This window comes from Balaenoptera physalus, assembly GCF_965194825.1.
Source record: "Balaenoptera physalus genome assembly, chromosome: 10".
NCBI classification, from domain to species: domain Eukaryota; kingdom Metazoa; phylum Chordata; class Mammalia; order Artiodactyla; family Balaenopteridae; genus Balaenoptera; species Balaenoptera physalus.
Window position 1 is genome coordinate 57,258,019 of NC_138889.1, and position 13,313 is coordinate 57,271,331.

At 46.8% G+C, this 13,313-nt stretch overlaps 1 protein-coding gene across 2 annotated transcripts in view; it reads left to right on the top strand.

Annotated features, from left to right (window-relative positions):
- GAB2 (GRB2 associated binding protein 2) overlaps positions 1-13,313 on the top strand; it is a 174,223-nt gene that overhangs the window by 155,562 nt on the left and 5,348 nt on the right. For both annotated transcript variants that reach the window (XM_082410343.1, XM_082410344.1), the window contains exons 4-8: positions 7,418-8,010; positions 8,813-8,907; positions 9,962-10,226; positions 11,549-11,639; positions 11,923-12,025. In XM_082410343.1, the coding sequence (XP_082266469.1) occupies positions 7,418-8,010; positions 8,813-8,907; positions 9,962-10,226; positions 11,549-11,639; positions 11,923-12,025 (1,147 nt within the window). The remainder of the gene's footprint in view (positions 1-7,417; positions 8,011-8,812; positions 8,908-9,961; positions 10,227-11,548; positions 11,640-11,922; positions 12,026-13,313) is intronic.

The following is a 13,313-nucleotide window of genomic DNA, read 5'->3' on the forward strand; positions in this document are numbered from 1 at the left end:
TATGAAGCAGAAACTAACACACCATTGTAAAGCAATTATACTCCAATAAAGATGTTTTAAAAAATGTGAATAGCCAAAGAGATCTAAAAAAAAAAGTTAGAGGGCTTATACTACCTGATTTCAAGACTTTCTGTCAAACTACGGTTAGACAAGGCAGTGTTGTATTGATGAAAGGGTAAGCATACAAATCACTAGAACAGATTAGTGAATCTAGGGGGTAGAATGAAAAAATATATGTATGATTTTGACAAAGGTGCCAATAGGGAAATGAAAGTCTTTTCAACAAATGGATATCCATATAAGAATTATTTTTATTTTTATTTTATATTGGAGTATAATTGATTAACAATGTGTTAGTTTCAGGTGTACAGCAAAGTGATTCTGTTATACATATACATGTATTTATTCTTTTTCAAGTTATTTTCCCATTTTAGGTTATTACAGAATATTGATCAGAGTTTCCCTGTGTTATACAGTAGGTCCTGGTTGGTTATTTTAAATATAGAGTGTGTACCTGTCAGTCCCAAACTCCCAGTCTGTCCTTCCCCCCAACCCTTCCCCACTGGTGACCATAAGTTCATTGTCTAAGCCTGTGAGTCTGTTTCTGTTTCATAAATAAGTTCATTTGTATCATTTTTTTTTAGATTACACATATAAGCGATATCATATGATACTTTTCTTTCTCTGTCTGAGTTACTGCACTCAGCATGACAATCTCTAGGTCCATCCATGTTACTGCAAATGGCATTATTTCATTCTTTTTAATGGCTGAGTAATATTCCATTGTGTATATGCACCACATCTTCTTTATCCATTCATCTGTCAATGGACATTTAGGTTACTTCAGTGTCTTGGCTATTGTAAACCGTGCTGCAGTGAACATTGGGCTGCATGCAATATCTTTTTCGATCCATCTCCCAGAGTAATGGAAATAAAAATAAAAAACAAATGGGACCTAATTAAACTCAAAAGCTTTTGCACAGCAAAAGGAACCATAAACAAAACATAGGAATTTTTTTAAAAACCTTTACTTCATATCACACTACTCAAAAGTTAACTTAAAAGTATCAGAGACCTAAATGTAAAGTCTAATACTGTGAAACTTACAGAAGAAAACATCTCTGATCTTGGGGTAAACAAAGATTTTTATATAGGATTTAAAAAGCAGGAATCATAAAAGAAAAAAAATGATAAAGTAGTTTTTATCAAAGTTAAAACTTTTGCTCTTCAAAAGATCCCGTTAAGGAAACAAAATGGCAAGTCACCAAATGTGAGAAAATATTCAAAACACATATCTGACAAAGGATTCATTTGTAGAATATATAAAGAGCTATTACAAGTCAGTAAGAAGACAAGCAACCAATTTTTTTTTTAATGGGCAAAAGATTTGAACAGACGTTTCACACACACACAAAAGTAGATATAAGAATGACCAATAAGCTCATGAAAAGATGCTGAAACATCAGGGAAATGCAAATTAAAACCTCAGTGAGGTTTTGCTTCGTCTCCCCTGGAATGGCTAAAACAAAAAAGACTAGCAATGCCAAATGCTGGCAAAGTATGTGGATGGGCTTTATCCATGCACTGCTTCTGACTTTCACGTTACACACTAGGTACTCTGGAAAAAGGAATAATGCTTTACAGTTTACAAAGCACTTTTATGTTAGTTACCTCATTTGATCTCCAAAATAATCTTACAGGGTTACTTTTGAGTAGGGACTTTGAGAGAGAACCAGCTCATTCATCTCTGCCTAGCATAGACATAGATATGCCTGATTATTGTAGTGAAATAGTATTTACTGAGGCCAATAATACCAGCCTTCTATCTATCCCCTTCTACATTTATGAGGGATCCTGATATATAGTTACAACAAATGAAACATTTTAGACATAAAACCATGACTTTTTTATTATTACTCTTACTATACTACTAGCCACTAATATTTCTTCAAGTACCAGATAGTATGTATTCTGGTTAAAATGACTTCAGTCCTCAAACTCCAACTCTTCCACTGAGCTAAAATAAGTAATAATTCAGAATAGTAACTATTGCCAATGGAAGGAGTTTTGAATGACACTGTCAAGACAAGCAGAATCTTTTTTGTTTTTGAAAACAAATTCGTTTCACTAGATTTATTTTTGCCCTCTAGCATTTGAGGCCTCATTCTAGATTCTAGCCAATCTCTGTCTTCTTATTTCAAGGAGGCTGTTAAACCTGTAACATGTGATGTGTTGTGGTGTGTGGTGGGTCACATTCCCTGGAAAGCCGTAATTCTGGTGAGGGTTGAGGGAAGTGAAATTTCAAGTAACGAAATTCCAGAATGAAAGCATCACTGACCCTGCAGCACTATTCTACAGAAAGATAGGGGGTGAAAAGTAAAATCAGAAATGTCAATGGAGAACTTACCTGTGATTAATCATTTCTACGGCTCATTCTCCCAGTGGCTTTGATTGACCAAAGGCAGAATATACAGCTTTCACCTTCATTTAATTTCACATAAACAGCTTTTCTCTGTAACCACAGAGAGAAGGCAGGCTCAATATTGCAGCCAGAAGAGTCTGAGATACAAAGATCACCTCACCTCTTAGAGATTGTGGGACAGAATTTTCTGAGTTTTCTTCCCTCACGGGAAGGATCCATTTGGAATGAGTCAGATACAGAAGGATGGTCCAAATGACCTCTTAGGATTGCCAGTGACAGGTACAGAACTCTAAATGGTGGCTAATTTACTTACAAGCATTCGATTATACTCTAATTTTAAAAAACAGCAGAAAAAAAAAATTAAACTGGCCCTTTATTGTTATGAGGTACTTGGCATCTTGTAGAGTGGAAGGAGTGAAACTGTGGTGTAGTATGTTACATAACATGAGAAAATGTACAAAAGAACAAGTGCAAAATAAAGTGGCTGGGAAAAACTAGGACAGCATTCCTAACAGCCAAGAGAGAGGTTTGGGTTGATATTAAAACCAAAGCATGTACAAGAGGTGGTGTGATAACCCCATCCACCTGGGGCTCTGGGAGCAGCTGGGAGCCAGGAATGGAAAGGAAAAGCTGCTGGGCTTGGGGGAGCATTTTCTCCCAAACTTCTCTCTGCCCCCAGGGAGCTCCCCTATACACTTGTGTTCGAGTATCTTCTGGCACCATGTCTGCCATTTATTGTTTTTCTCACCGGATGTGTGAGGGTAATACCTGTCTCTCAGAACTGTCAGGAGGATTAAAAGCTACATCACATGTGATGTGCCTGGCACAGTACTGTGCTCATTTTATGAGGCCTCTGTCAGCCCAGAGCCCTGGAAGAGAAACCTTTCTTCAAATCCACTGCTTCCAGGAATCTGTCCCAGAAAGCAACTCAGCACATCATGGTGGCACAGGCCTCAGTAAAGGTCTACATGAAAGCAGCAAAGGCCGCAGGACTTCTAAGTGCTCAGAATTCCCCCTCTTGATTCTTGTCCAAAGGGAGCGCCCTGTAGCCATGTGGGTTTTGGGCAGGGAGTCCAGGGACCTGGGTGCTGGAACCAGTTCTGCTACCATCCAAATGTATACCTTTGGGCAAGTTTGCTTCCCTTGTTCAACTCCTTTCACCTGATTCTTCAAGTAATGGTCAGTGCCCCTCAGCCTGCATCGGTATCATCTACCACATGCCAGGAACTATGCCAGGGGACAGGGTATGGTGCCCTGCCTTCTAGAAGCACAGGGTCAGGTAGAAGTGGAAAGACACAGACCCAAATAAATTTCACACAAGATGAGTGTTGTGATGGAAGCAGAGTGCTGTGGGAGCAAAGGAGGAGTGGTGAGTAAAGTGACAAGGAGACTTAGAGGACCTAAAACACCATTATGAAGGAAAAAGCTTCTTTGGCACTTTGTGTAAGATTTTGATGCATCAGGGAAGCATTCCAGAGAAAGGTAAATTATGAGAGCCCAGGGCTGGAGCTCAGGGAGGGTGTTTAGGGATGAGCGAGTAGTTCTGTGACTGGAGAGGAGATGCCACGACAGCGGGAGGTTGGGACATGAGCTCATGTGTTCTGAAGAGGAGGGGTTTCAATCTGCTGCTCCAGAGGGTTCAGGCCAAGCTCAGGAAAGGGCATGGCAGCACCAACGCTTTTCTTTATTTGTTTGTTTATTTATACATTCATTTGCTTGTTCATTCAACAAACATTTATTCACTATTTACTATGTGACAAGCACTGATCCCGGTGCAGATGAGAGAAATGAATAAGACACAGTTTCTTCTTTCCTCAAGGAAATCACAGTCTGATGGAGGAGATAAGTAACAATGGTACGTAACACAGATAACAATTGATGCCTGCTCCAAGAACAGAGTTGAGCAAGTGATTGCTTGTGCTGGGAGGTAGAGGATGTAAGAAACAGCTTCAGAAGATGTGCCATTTGAGCTGAGTATGAGCTTGCCAGACTGGAGTAAGAGGCCTTCCAGACAGAACAAACAACACAACAAGGCATGGAGGCCTGACTGCCTGGGGCATACAGGAACACCTGGGCAGTTGACTGAGTAGACCCTAGAGTGGGAAGGGGAACTGGGGAGGAGAGATTGGAGAGGTGAGTTGGTGTTGGAATATGACTCGGTCCTAAAGGCATTGAGGCAGTTTTGAAAATGGTTAAGCTGGGAAATTAAGAAAGTAAATGTGAGCGGGATAAAGAGGATCAGAGAGGTCCTAGGCTGATGGTAGGGAGACGGGTTATTACCCCTTTCGTTATTGCAGAAGAAAATCAGGAGGACCTGAATTGGGGTGGATTCAATAGGACCTGATGTGATTATTGAGTGAGAAATCCTAAGGTAACTCCAGGTTTCAGCTTGAGTGGCTGGTGCCTTTCCCAAACTGGAGAGTCAGGAGGAAGATGATGAGTTCACTCTTGCATATGTTTAAGGTGACTGCAGTATACCTGCAATGCTCTCCCCACCCCTACACCACCTTAAAATCTTTCAAAGACTCCCACTTTCATCAGCCCAGGCCTGGCCCCTCCACGGTCATCTCTCAGCCCTGCCTCCTAAGGCACTTGCTCCAGCCTGAGCAGCTTGCAGTTCCTTGAACTTGCCAGATTGTGTTCTACTTCTGTGTGCCTCTAACTGGAACACCTTTTCCCTTCTCTTGCCTTTTGCCAGGCCAGTTGCCAGAGTCAGTCAGAGGTGACATCTTTGGAGAAGCCTCCCCTGACATTCTGTACCACCACCACCAGGGAGGGTTGGTATAAATCTGTCAACAGCCACTTACTCACTGGCTTGATTATAAGATTTGTACGCAAAGGGACTTCCCTGGTGGTGCAATGGTTAAGGATCCGTCTGCCAATGCAGGGGACATGGGTTCGATCCCTGGTCCGGGAAGATCCCACATGCCGTGGAGTAACTAAGCCTGTGCGCCACAACTACTGAGCCTGCGCTCTAGAGCCCGCAAGCCACAACTACTTCAGACTACGTGCCTAGAGCCCATGCTCCGCAACAAGAGAAGCCACCGCAATGAGAAGCCCACGCACCGCAACAAAGAGTAGCCCCCGCTCGCCACAACTAGACAAAAGCCCATGCGCAGCAACGAAGACCCGATGCAGCCAAAAATAAATAAATAAATTTATTTTTTTTAAAAAAGATTTGCATGCATGTCAACTCCTCTACCACTGTGCCCCCTCCCCCAGGGCAGGAGGCTTCTCTGTATCCATTGTGCCTGGCCCAGGTGGAAGGTAGGATATCAGTAAATGTTTTTCAAATGAACAAATCCAGATAGGGCATCCACCAGCATTGGAAATTCCAAAAGACAAAATGAAAGGCACCAAAGACAAACGGACAGATGTGAACAATGTGAACACCTTATGTCTACCATTGGCTCCCTGGTCCTCTGCTCCAGGCACTTCGTTATCTAAAGGCTAGGTGTTCAATGATCTAGGCCATGCCTGTCGGCTTGGTTATGCGTGTGGAATGAAATAGGAAGGGAGAGAGAAGACGGAGGACCAGAGACGAGGGCCGCGGAAGGTTTGGGGACTGAAATGGAAGTCCTAGCCATCAAGGATGCAAGTTTACACAAGAGAGAGCTTGGCTGCCTAGACACCTGTTTCCCTTCCTCTTTCTAAGCTGATGGGCCTTATTTTCTATCACCATCTGGTGGCCACATCCACAAATAACAAGCTCCCCATGAGCTGAGAGAGCTTGTATAAGATGGAAGTTCCATGGATTGGCCTCGGTGGGTTAAGAGCTGCCCACCCCACTTAGAGATAGCATGCAAATTTGTATGTATGCGAGACTTGCCTTATTCTGGTGAGAAGTGCCAAGAGCTTTTTATCAGATTCTTAAAGAGGCATATAGCCTCCAAAAAGCTGAGAATCACCACTAAATGATTGTTCTAGAATAGCGATTCCTTTATTTCCCCCAAATGGAATCCTTTGAAGAATCACACTGTACGAGAGAGAAAAGCAGACCTGAATCTCTACTTGCTCAGAACATCACCTTCTAATTTCCTAAGGCACCTACGCAGAACACAGAATCCAGTTTGGAAAACATGCTAATACAGCCAAAGGGTTGTGGAGTTTCAGAACCAGATGGACCCTTAAGAGCTATTGAGACACACTAGGTCCTGCCTTGGGGAAGGAGCCTTGGTGAAGCCCACAGAGCATCTCAGTGGCGGGAATGGAACCTGCACAAATCCCTTCGCGACCCGCCCCCCAGATCATTTTACTTTTTTAATCTTATTTCCCCAAAACATGAATTTTTAAAAAGTAATAATCAAAACCTTTTCTGTCCTGAATATAGTTCCCAAACAGGAAAACATTTTTCCTGTAGAATTTTAGTCTTCTGGAAAGAGATATTTTCCCCTCTAAATGCCTCTCAATGAACCATAATATATGATGGAAAATAAATCTATGGCTTACATTTGAATAGTTCTGTATAACTTGGAACAATACATTAGCTGACTTGTTTTACAGTGGGAAAACTGAGACTCAGATAAAATGACTTGCTATTTTCTGATACCAACTTAAGGGTTCTTTGCGCTATCTCACAGCCTTTGTATACAAATGCGTATATTTTGTGGCACTTAAAACAGTAAACAAGTGTGTGGTATAACTAGCTTGTTAATACATATTTGGGGAGGTAAGACCAACCTCTGCTAATCACAGCCATTTGGGAGTAGGGGAAGGGATAAAGGCTAACACTGAACATATACTTACTAGATACACTAGAGTCCAATTTCTAAGCAACCTTCAAAGCATGATTTTAATCACCATTTTTGCAGACGCATTTACTAAAGCTCAGAGAGAAAACGTGCCTTGCCCAGATAACCCTCAGGCCTGCCAGCCTCCTCAACCTGTGTGTTCCACACCACCTAGCTGCACAGGGCTTGAACAGGCCTGCTTGCCTCGCTGGTGGGCAGCCCTGGCCTCCTCTAACCCCTGCACCCCCTTCTTTCTGTCTCTTAGGAGCGCCAGCTTCTCTCAGGGCACCAGGGCCTCGTTTCTCATGAGGAGCGACACGGCCGTGCAAAAACTTGCCCAGGGCAACGGACACTGTGTCAACGGGGTCAGTGGTCAAGTCCATGGCTTCTATAGCCTCCCCAAGCCAAGCAGGCACAATACAGAATTCAGAGACAGTACCTACGACCTCCCCCGGAGCCTGGCCTCCCATGGCCACACCAAGGGCAGCCTCACAGGCTCTGAGACGGATAACGAGGACGTGTACACCTTCAAGATGCCCAGCAACACCCTGTGCCGTGAGTTTGGGGACCTCCTGGTGGATAATATGGATGTTCCGGCCACCCCGCTCTCAGCCTACCAGATCCCTAGGACGTTCACACTGGACAAGAACCACAACACCATGGCAGTCGCCGCTCCTGGGGACTCGGCCGTAGCCCCCCCGCCCCGGCCCCCCAAGCCAAGTCAGGCAGAAACACCTCGATGGGGCAGCCCTCAGCAGAGGCCTCCAGTCGGTGACAGCAGCAGATCGGCCTCTGCCGCTGCAACCATCCCCAGGCGCAATACCCTCCCAGCCATGGACAACAGCCGACTTCACCGAGGTCAGTGTGAGCCCTTGCTGAGGCCGGGGGGAAGGGCGGTAGCACAGGGGTTCTCAGTAGTGTGCTGGTTCTTGGTCATCCATGCCAAGGAGACTTAAGTCCCACCCAGGTCACTGATACTCACAGGTTTAGGCATCTTCTACCCAGACCTTTCCTAGTTTGTCTTCCAGCCCTGCAGGCTATTAGTGGACACCACAATGGCAAGAGTTTAGCAGACCCTGCCTGAGAGAAGTTACTGTTCTACTAAGGAGGTAGAAGATTCTTGGTTAACCACAGTACAGCATATTATGGGTTTAGAGGTCCAAATCACAGTCTTTTATTCATTTATAAATCAAACCAAAGATTTCAAAAATAAATTTAGAAGACTAGTCCAAACTGGAGCCAAACCTATGTGGACCAACAGACTATTAAAATCAGATCTACAAAATATTTTCTAAGCCACATTTGAATCTCTGATTAAAGTCTGAACGTCTGTCTGAAGTATTAAATTCTGTTGTTGCTGATTTCCCACTGAGAGTATTCCAACTCTGCATATAACCTCCTCTGTTTGATGAAAAGGTAGAATAATATTAATTCCTTTCATTTTGCATCTTGCTAACACTGGAGCTACATCCAGAGGCCTGGGAGGAATTTGTGAGCTGAGGAGTGGTATGATAGAAGCAATACCTTATCATTAGGGGTTGAGAGCAGTATCTTCAGAGTATCAGTGAGACTGTGAGCCACACTGGCGAGGGTGTGGGGAAGTGTCAGCGCAGGGATTGACTCTAGTGAGCGCACATGGATCTTACTTCCTCTGTCGTAGCTTCTTCCTGCGAGTCCTACGACTACCCCCAGCGTGGTGGAGACAATGCGGGCCGGTCCACCGAGTCCATGAGTGATGCAGTCAGCGCTTTTCTGGTGAGTGGGGTTTAGCCAGGGGTCCTTAAGTCAGCTCGGGTGGATTAAAGGTCACACGCATGGAACTAAAAACACAGCCCAAAAGCGTGATGGCACCTCCCTCTTAGCAGCCTGCCTGGCTTCTTGTCTCAGTTCGGAACCCTGGGTTGAGTTTTTGGAAAGTAAGATGCAGGTATCCTGATCTGGAAGAAATGTGTGTACTTAACGTGTACTAGCCGATAAGGCTCGTCACTGTGGGTAAGCAGGAAGGGTCCAGAATGCAGAGGACGCAGGCGCTGGGATGGGGGCCCTAAGGCAGCATCCTTACCGTGAGGTCTCACCTGGGGGAGGAGACTCCAGGCAGGGCTGGTGCTCAGAGTCAGGCTCAGTGGCAGAATTATGGTTTGAGTGCAGGATCCCAGGCTGCCCTGAGGAGGGGGCTGACGACAGTTCTCCAAGGTGTCAGGCCCAGCTAAGCTGACTAGGGCCTGGCTTCAGGCCCACTGGAAAGACTGTGAAATCAGGTAACTGAAGCAAAAGCAGCTTAGTTGTATGTCTGGAAAGACAAGGCAGGAGTTGAAGGAAGGCTGTGGCCAGGGTGGCTGCACTGTGCAGCCCTGCGGCAGCTCTGACTGCAGCCTGGCGGTCACACTGAAAGCTGGGCTGGGGAAGCACACCTGAGCCAGACCTCACCTGCCAGGGCCGAGGCTTCTCTTAGGCTCCTTGCCCTGCCCGTGGCAGGTGCTGACCTGCCAGTGATGAGTCCGGACTTGAGGAAGAGGGAGGGTCCCGAACCAAAGCTCTGCTCGGTCAGGCATTCAGAACGCCTCGTGGATATTTTATACTAAAGATCTATCACAAGTTATAAGTAAGCTCCAAGGGATCATGGAAGCTAGAAGAGACCCAAGACCTCATTTCTTCCTGTCTCCTCCTCTGCTTTCTTATTTGTTTGTCCCAGGGTCTGCCTTATAGCTTTACAGTACACCCAACTCAGTCTTTTCTTGCCTTGTGTACAAATTCTCACCCCTTCTTGTTTCCTGTCACTAGTAACAGCAGTATTTCTTTTCACTCCTAGCCAGGGAAAACAGTTGTGGGCCGATCGGATAGCACCAATTCCGAAGACAACTACGTGCCTATGAATCCAGGCTCCTCCACCCTGCTGGCTTTGGAGCGAGCAGGTGATAATTCCCAGAGTGTCTACATCCCCATGAGCCCAGGGCCCCATCACTTTGACCCGCTTGGCTACCCCACCTCCGCCCTTCCTATGCACCGAGGCTCCAGCCGAGGGAGTGAGATCCAGCCACCCCCTGTCAACCGCAACCTCAAACCTGACCGGAAAGGTAAGTCCACTGTTTCCTCGTTCCATCTCTGGACAATGTTCAGGGACTGTTTGCATTCATTTAGGGATCAGGTGGATCCTAAACTTTTCTTGCAAGGAAGTGACAGCCTCTGGGGCCTGAACCAACCCAAACACACACACACACACACACCAAATTCATCCCAGTGGTCTGGCACCCTAGGGACTGGCTCTTGAGGAGCCTTGATGAGCAGAAAGAGTGCAGGAATCAGAAGGACAGGATGGATTGAGGTGCCAGCTCTGCCACCTGCTAACATGTGATTATAAACAAATCATTCTATGTCTCTGAGCCTTATTTCTCATCTGTGAAATGGGAAGTGTAAAATGTACCTCCCAGAGACATTGAAGGACATAGATAATATATCTAAAAGTGCTTCATAATGCATGAGATGTAATTCAAGGATGAGGTATTTGTGTTAGCTCTGGGGCTGGGCAAGGTAGAACTGACAGAGCAGTCCATGAAAAGATACACTATGCTATAATAGAAAGGATTGAGCTTTCAAACCAGGTAGATGTGGGTTGGAATCCTTACCCAGCACTTCCTAGGTGTGTGACTTTGAGTAGATCATGTAAATTCTCTGAGCCTCAGTTTTCTTATCTGTGAAGTGGGGATAGTCATGCCTGCCTTCCGGGTTTGGTTAGAAGGAAAGCATCTAGGACATTGACTCTAGTGCATGGCAGGTGTTCAGTCAAGTTACCTCTGTGCCCTCTGCATTTAGAGCAGGAAGAAGTGCTGCAGTTCAAGTGTCAGGTCTGCCTAGACCTCATTCTGCAGGCCTGGATCAGTGGCAGGGATTCAAAGGGAGAAGTAGAGTCACTGGGCAGACATAAGCCCCCTTTGGGCTGGCCAACAGAGAATGCAGACCTCAGCATTTGGATCGAAGCCTTCAGGACCTTGTGACATTCACATTCCTCCACTGAAGGCTCCACAGTCCTGGTGGGCAGGGGGCAGTCATGGTGGCCTTCTCTATGATGTTTCAAATATCATCTCTTGTTTTCATATGCAGTCACAAATCCAGGGAAAACAGTCTGTTGTCACACCCTGTGTCCCCACTATAGGTTCTGAAAGTATGATTACCATAGGTACGGTGTGAAGAATACAAAATTTGGAATCTGAAGACATGACTTCAGGGCCTGTCAACATGGGCAGAGATTGTGTAACCTTGCTGAGAGCTTCAGTCTCCCCCTGAACAACTGGGATGAATAGGAATGATTCATAAATGCACTTGTGTGTCACGTGTAAGTGTTTGTATGTGTGGCATTATCATCATTGGCTGATGACTCGACTTTTTGTTCCTGCCGCAGCAAAGCCAACACCACTTGACCTGAGAAACAATACCGTCATCGATGAGCTCCCCTTCAAGTCACCCATCACCAAGTCTTGGTCCAGGGCCATGTAAGTGTCTATTTGTGGCCACGGGAACTTGGAACAGGGCCATCAGGTTGGTGAATGGAATGGGTCACTAGGTTGTGTGCCAGGAAAGCTGCATCCTGCTGCTGATGGCTGTTGGTAGCTCAGGGCTTGGTTTTCTTCTTCTGTGAAGGGAGAAAAATTGTGCCTGCTCTGTATCAGATCTTAGTCTGATAATGGAGGGCAGAGGTCTGTGGGGGTGTGAGGGCCAGGGCCCAGCGGGAGGCTGGATGTGCCCCAGGGTTTACTCCCTGTCTTCTCGCCACAGCCACTCCTTCAACCCGGGGTCCTCCCAGTACTGCCGCCCCATCTCCACACAGAGTATCACCAGCACGGACTCGGGGGACAGCGAAGAGAACTACGTCCCTATGGTGAGTCCTCTGGGGTCCCCTGGAACCCACCTCTCACTTCCCCACTTCCCAGCTTGCTAATTCACCCCGGCCTCAGGGCACCCACATTATTCGTGATTTAGTTTGCTGCTGCAAATCCGTCTTGAGCACATACATGTCGAGCACTGTGGGGTCATCGTCAGAGGCAAGGAAGACGTGGTCCCTGCCCTCAAGGAGGCTGCTCTCTTAAGGGGCAGAGGAGGCCTGCCTCTCTCACGACTGTAACACAGGTGGCACGGTCGGTGTCCCTGGAGAGGCGGTGCCGCAGGGACGCACCCGCAGGATGGGCGATCACACCGGACTAGGGAAAGGGGAGGCGCCGCGGTGGAGGTGGCCGTGCAGACAGGAACACGGAGAATGATGGTCATTAACTCTGGGTGAAGGTGGAGTGGGCAGGCGGGGAGGTTAGACTGGAGTCAGATCATGAAGGACCCCAAATGCTGTCTTGGGAAGTCTGCACTTGTCCTGGGGCAGGAGGGAGCCCCAGAAGAGTTAGCAGGCCAAGTGGTTAGATGGTGTTTCAGAATAGTCATCAGGGGCCTGTAGAGAAGAACTAGGGCGGCCTTCATAATTAACTTCCTTGGTCTATCCTGTTAAAATCTTTCAAAACTAAAAGATCTCTTCCTTTCCTTATCCCGTTGTTCCCATGACCATGAGGAGGTATGGGAGTGTAAGTGTCTATTGAGTGCGTGTTACCCCACTCAGCGGTGGGGAAACACACGTGTGCATGACTCAGTGTGGTGAAGGCCCTCACAGAGGGAATAAACGCAGGGTTCTGCCCCCTGAGATTCCCAGTGCAAAGGGAGTAGCTGCCCATCACCTGGTAGTTGCTGCATAAATAGAACAAATCTACCAATCAATAAAGCAGCCAAAAAAAGCAGAGCATAGGACTATTTATTGCATTTCTCATTAGAAGGCGTCTTCAGGAAAGTGCCGGACAAGTTGGTCTTGATGTCTGGATGAGACGGGACCGTGGAGCGTGTCCTCTGAGAGCTGCTGAGAGACTGGGGCTTTGTGCCGCCTGGGGACGAGGCCCCGCCGTTGAGACCCCTGAGGCGCTGGGGCTGGAGGGACAGGCTGCTGGGTGTGACGACCCCACTCCGGGCCATGGGTGGGAGCCCCAGAGAAGCAGATCTGGTGCAACAGAAACCTTTCCAGGGTCCAGTGCGTGAAGGACATGTGCTCCCTTCTTGGGGCCAGCAAGCGGGGGCTGGTCTGTCAGGGAGATCGCAGGTGAGACGCGGCCTGATGCCCCGGAAGGAGGCAGCGT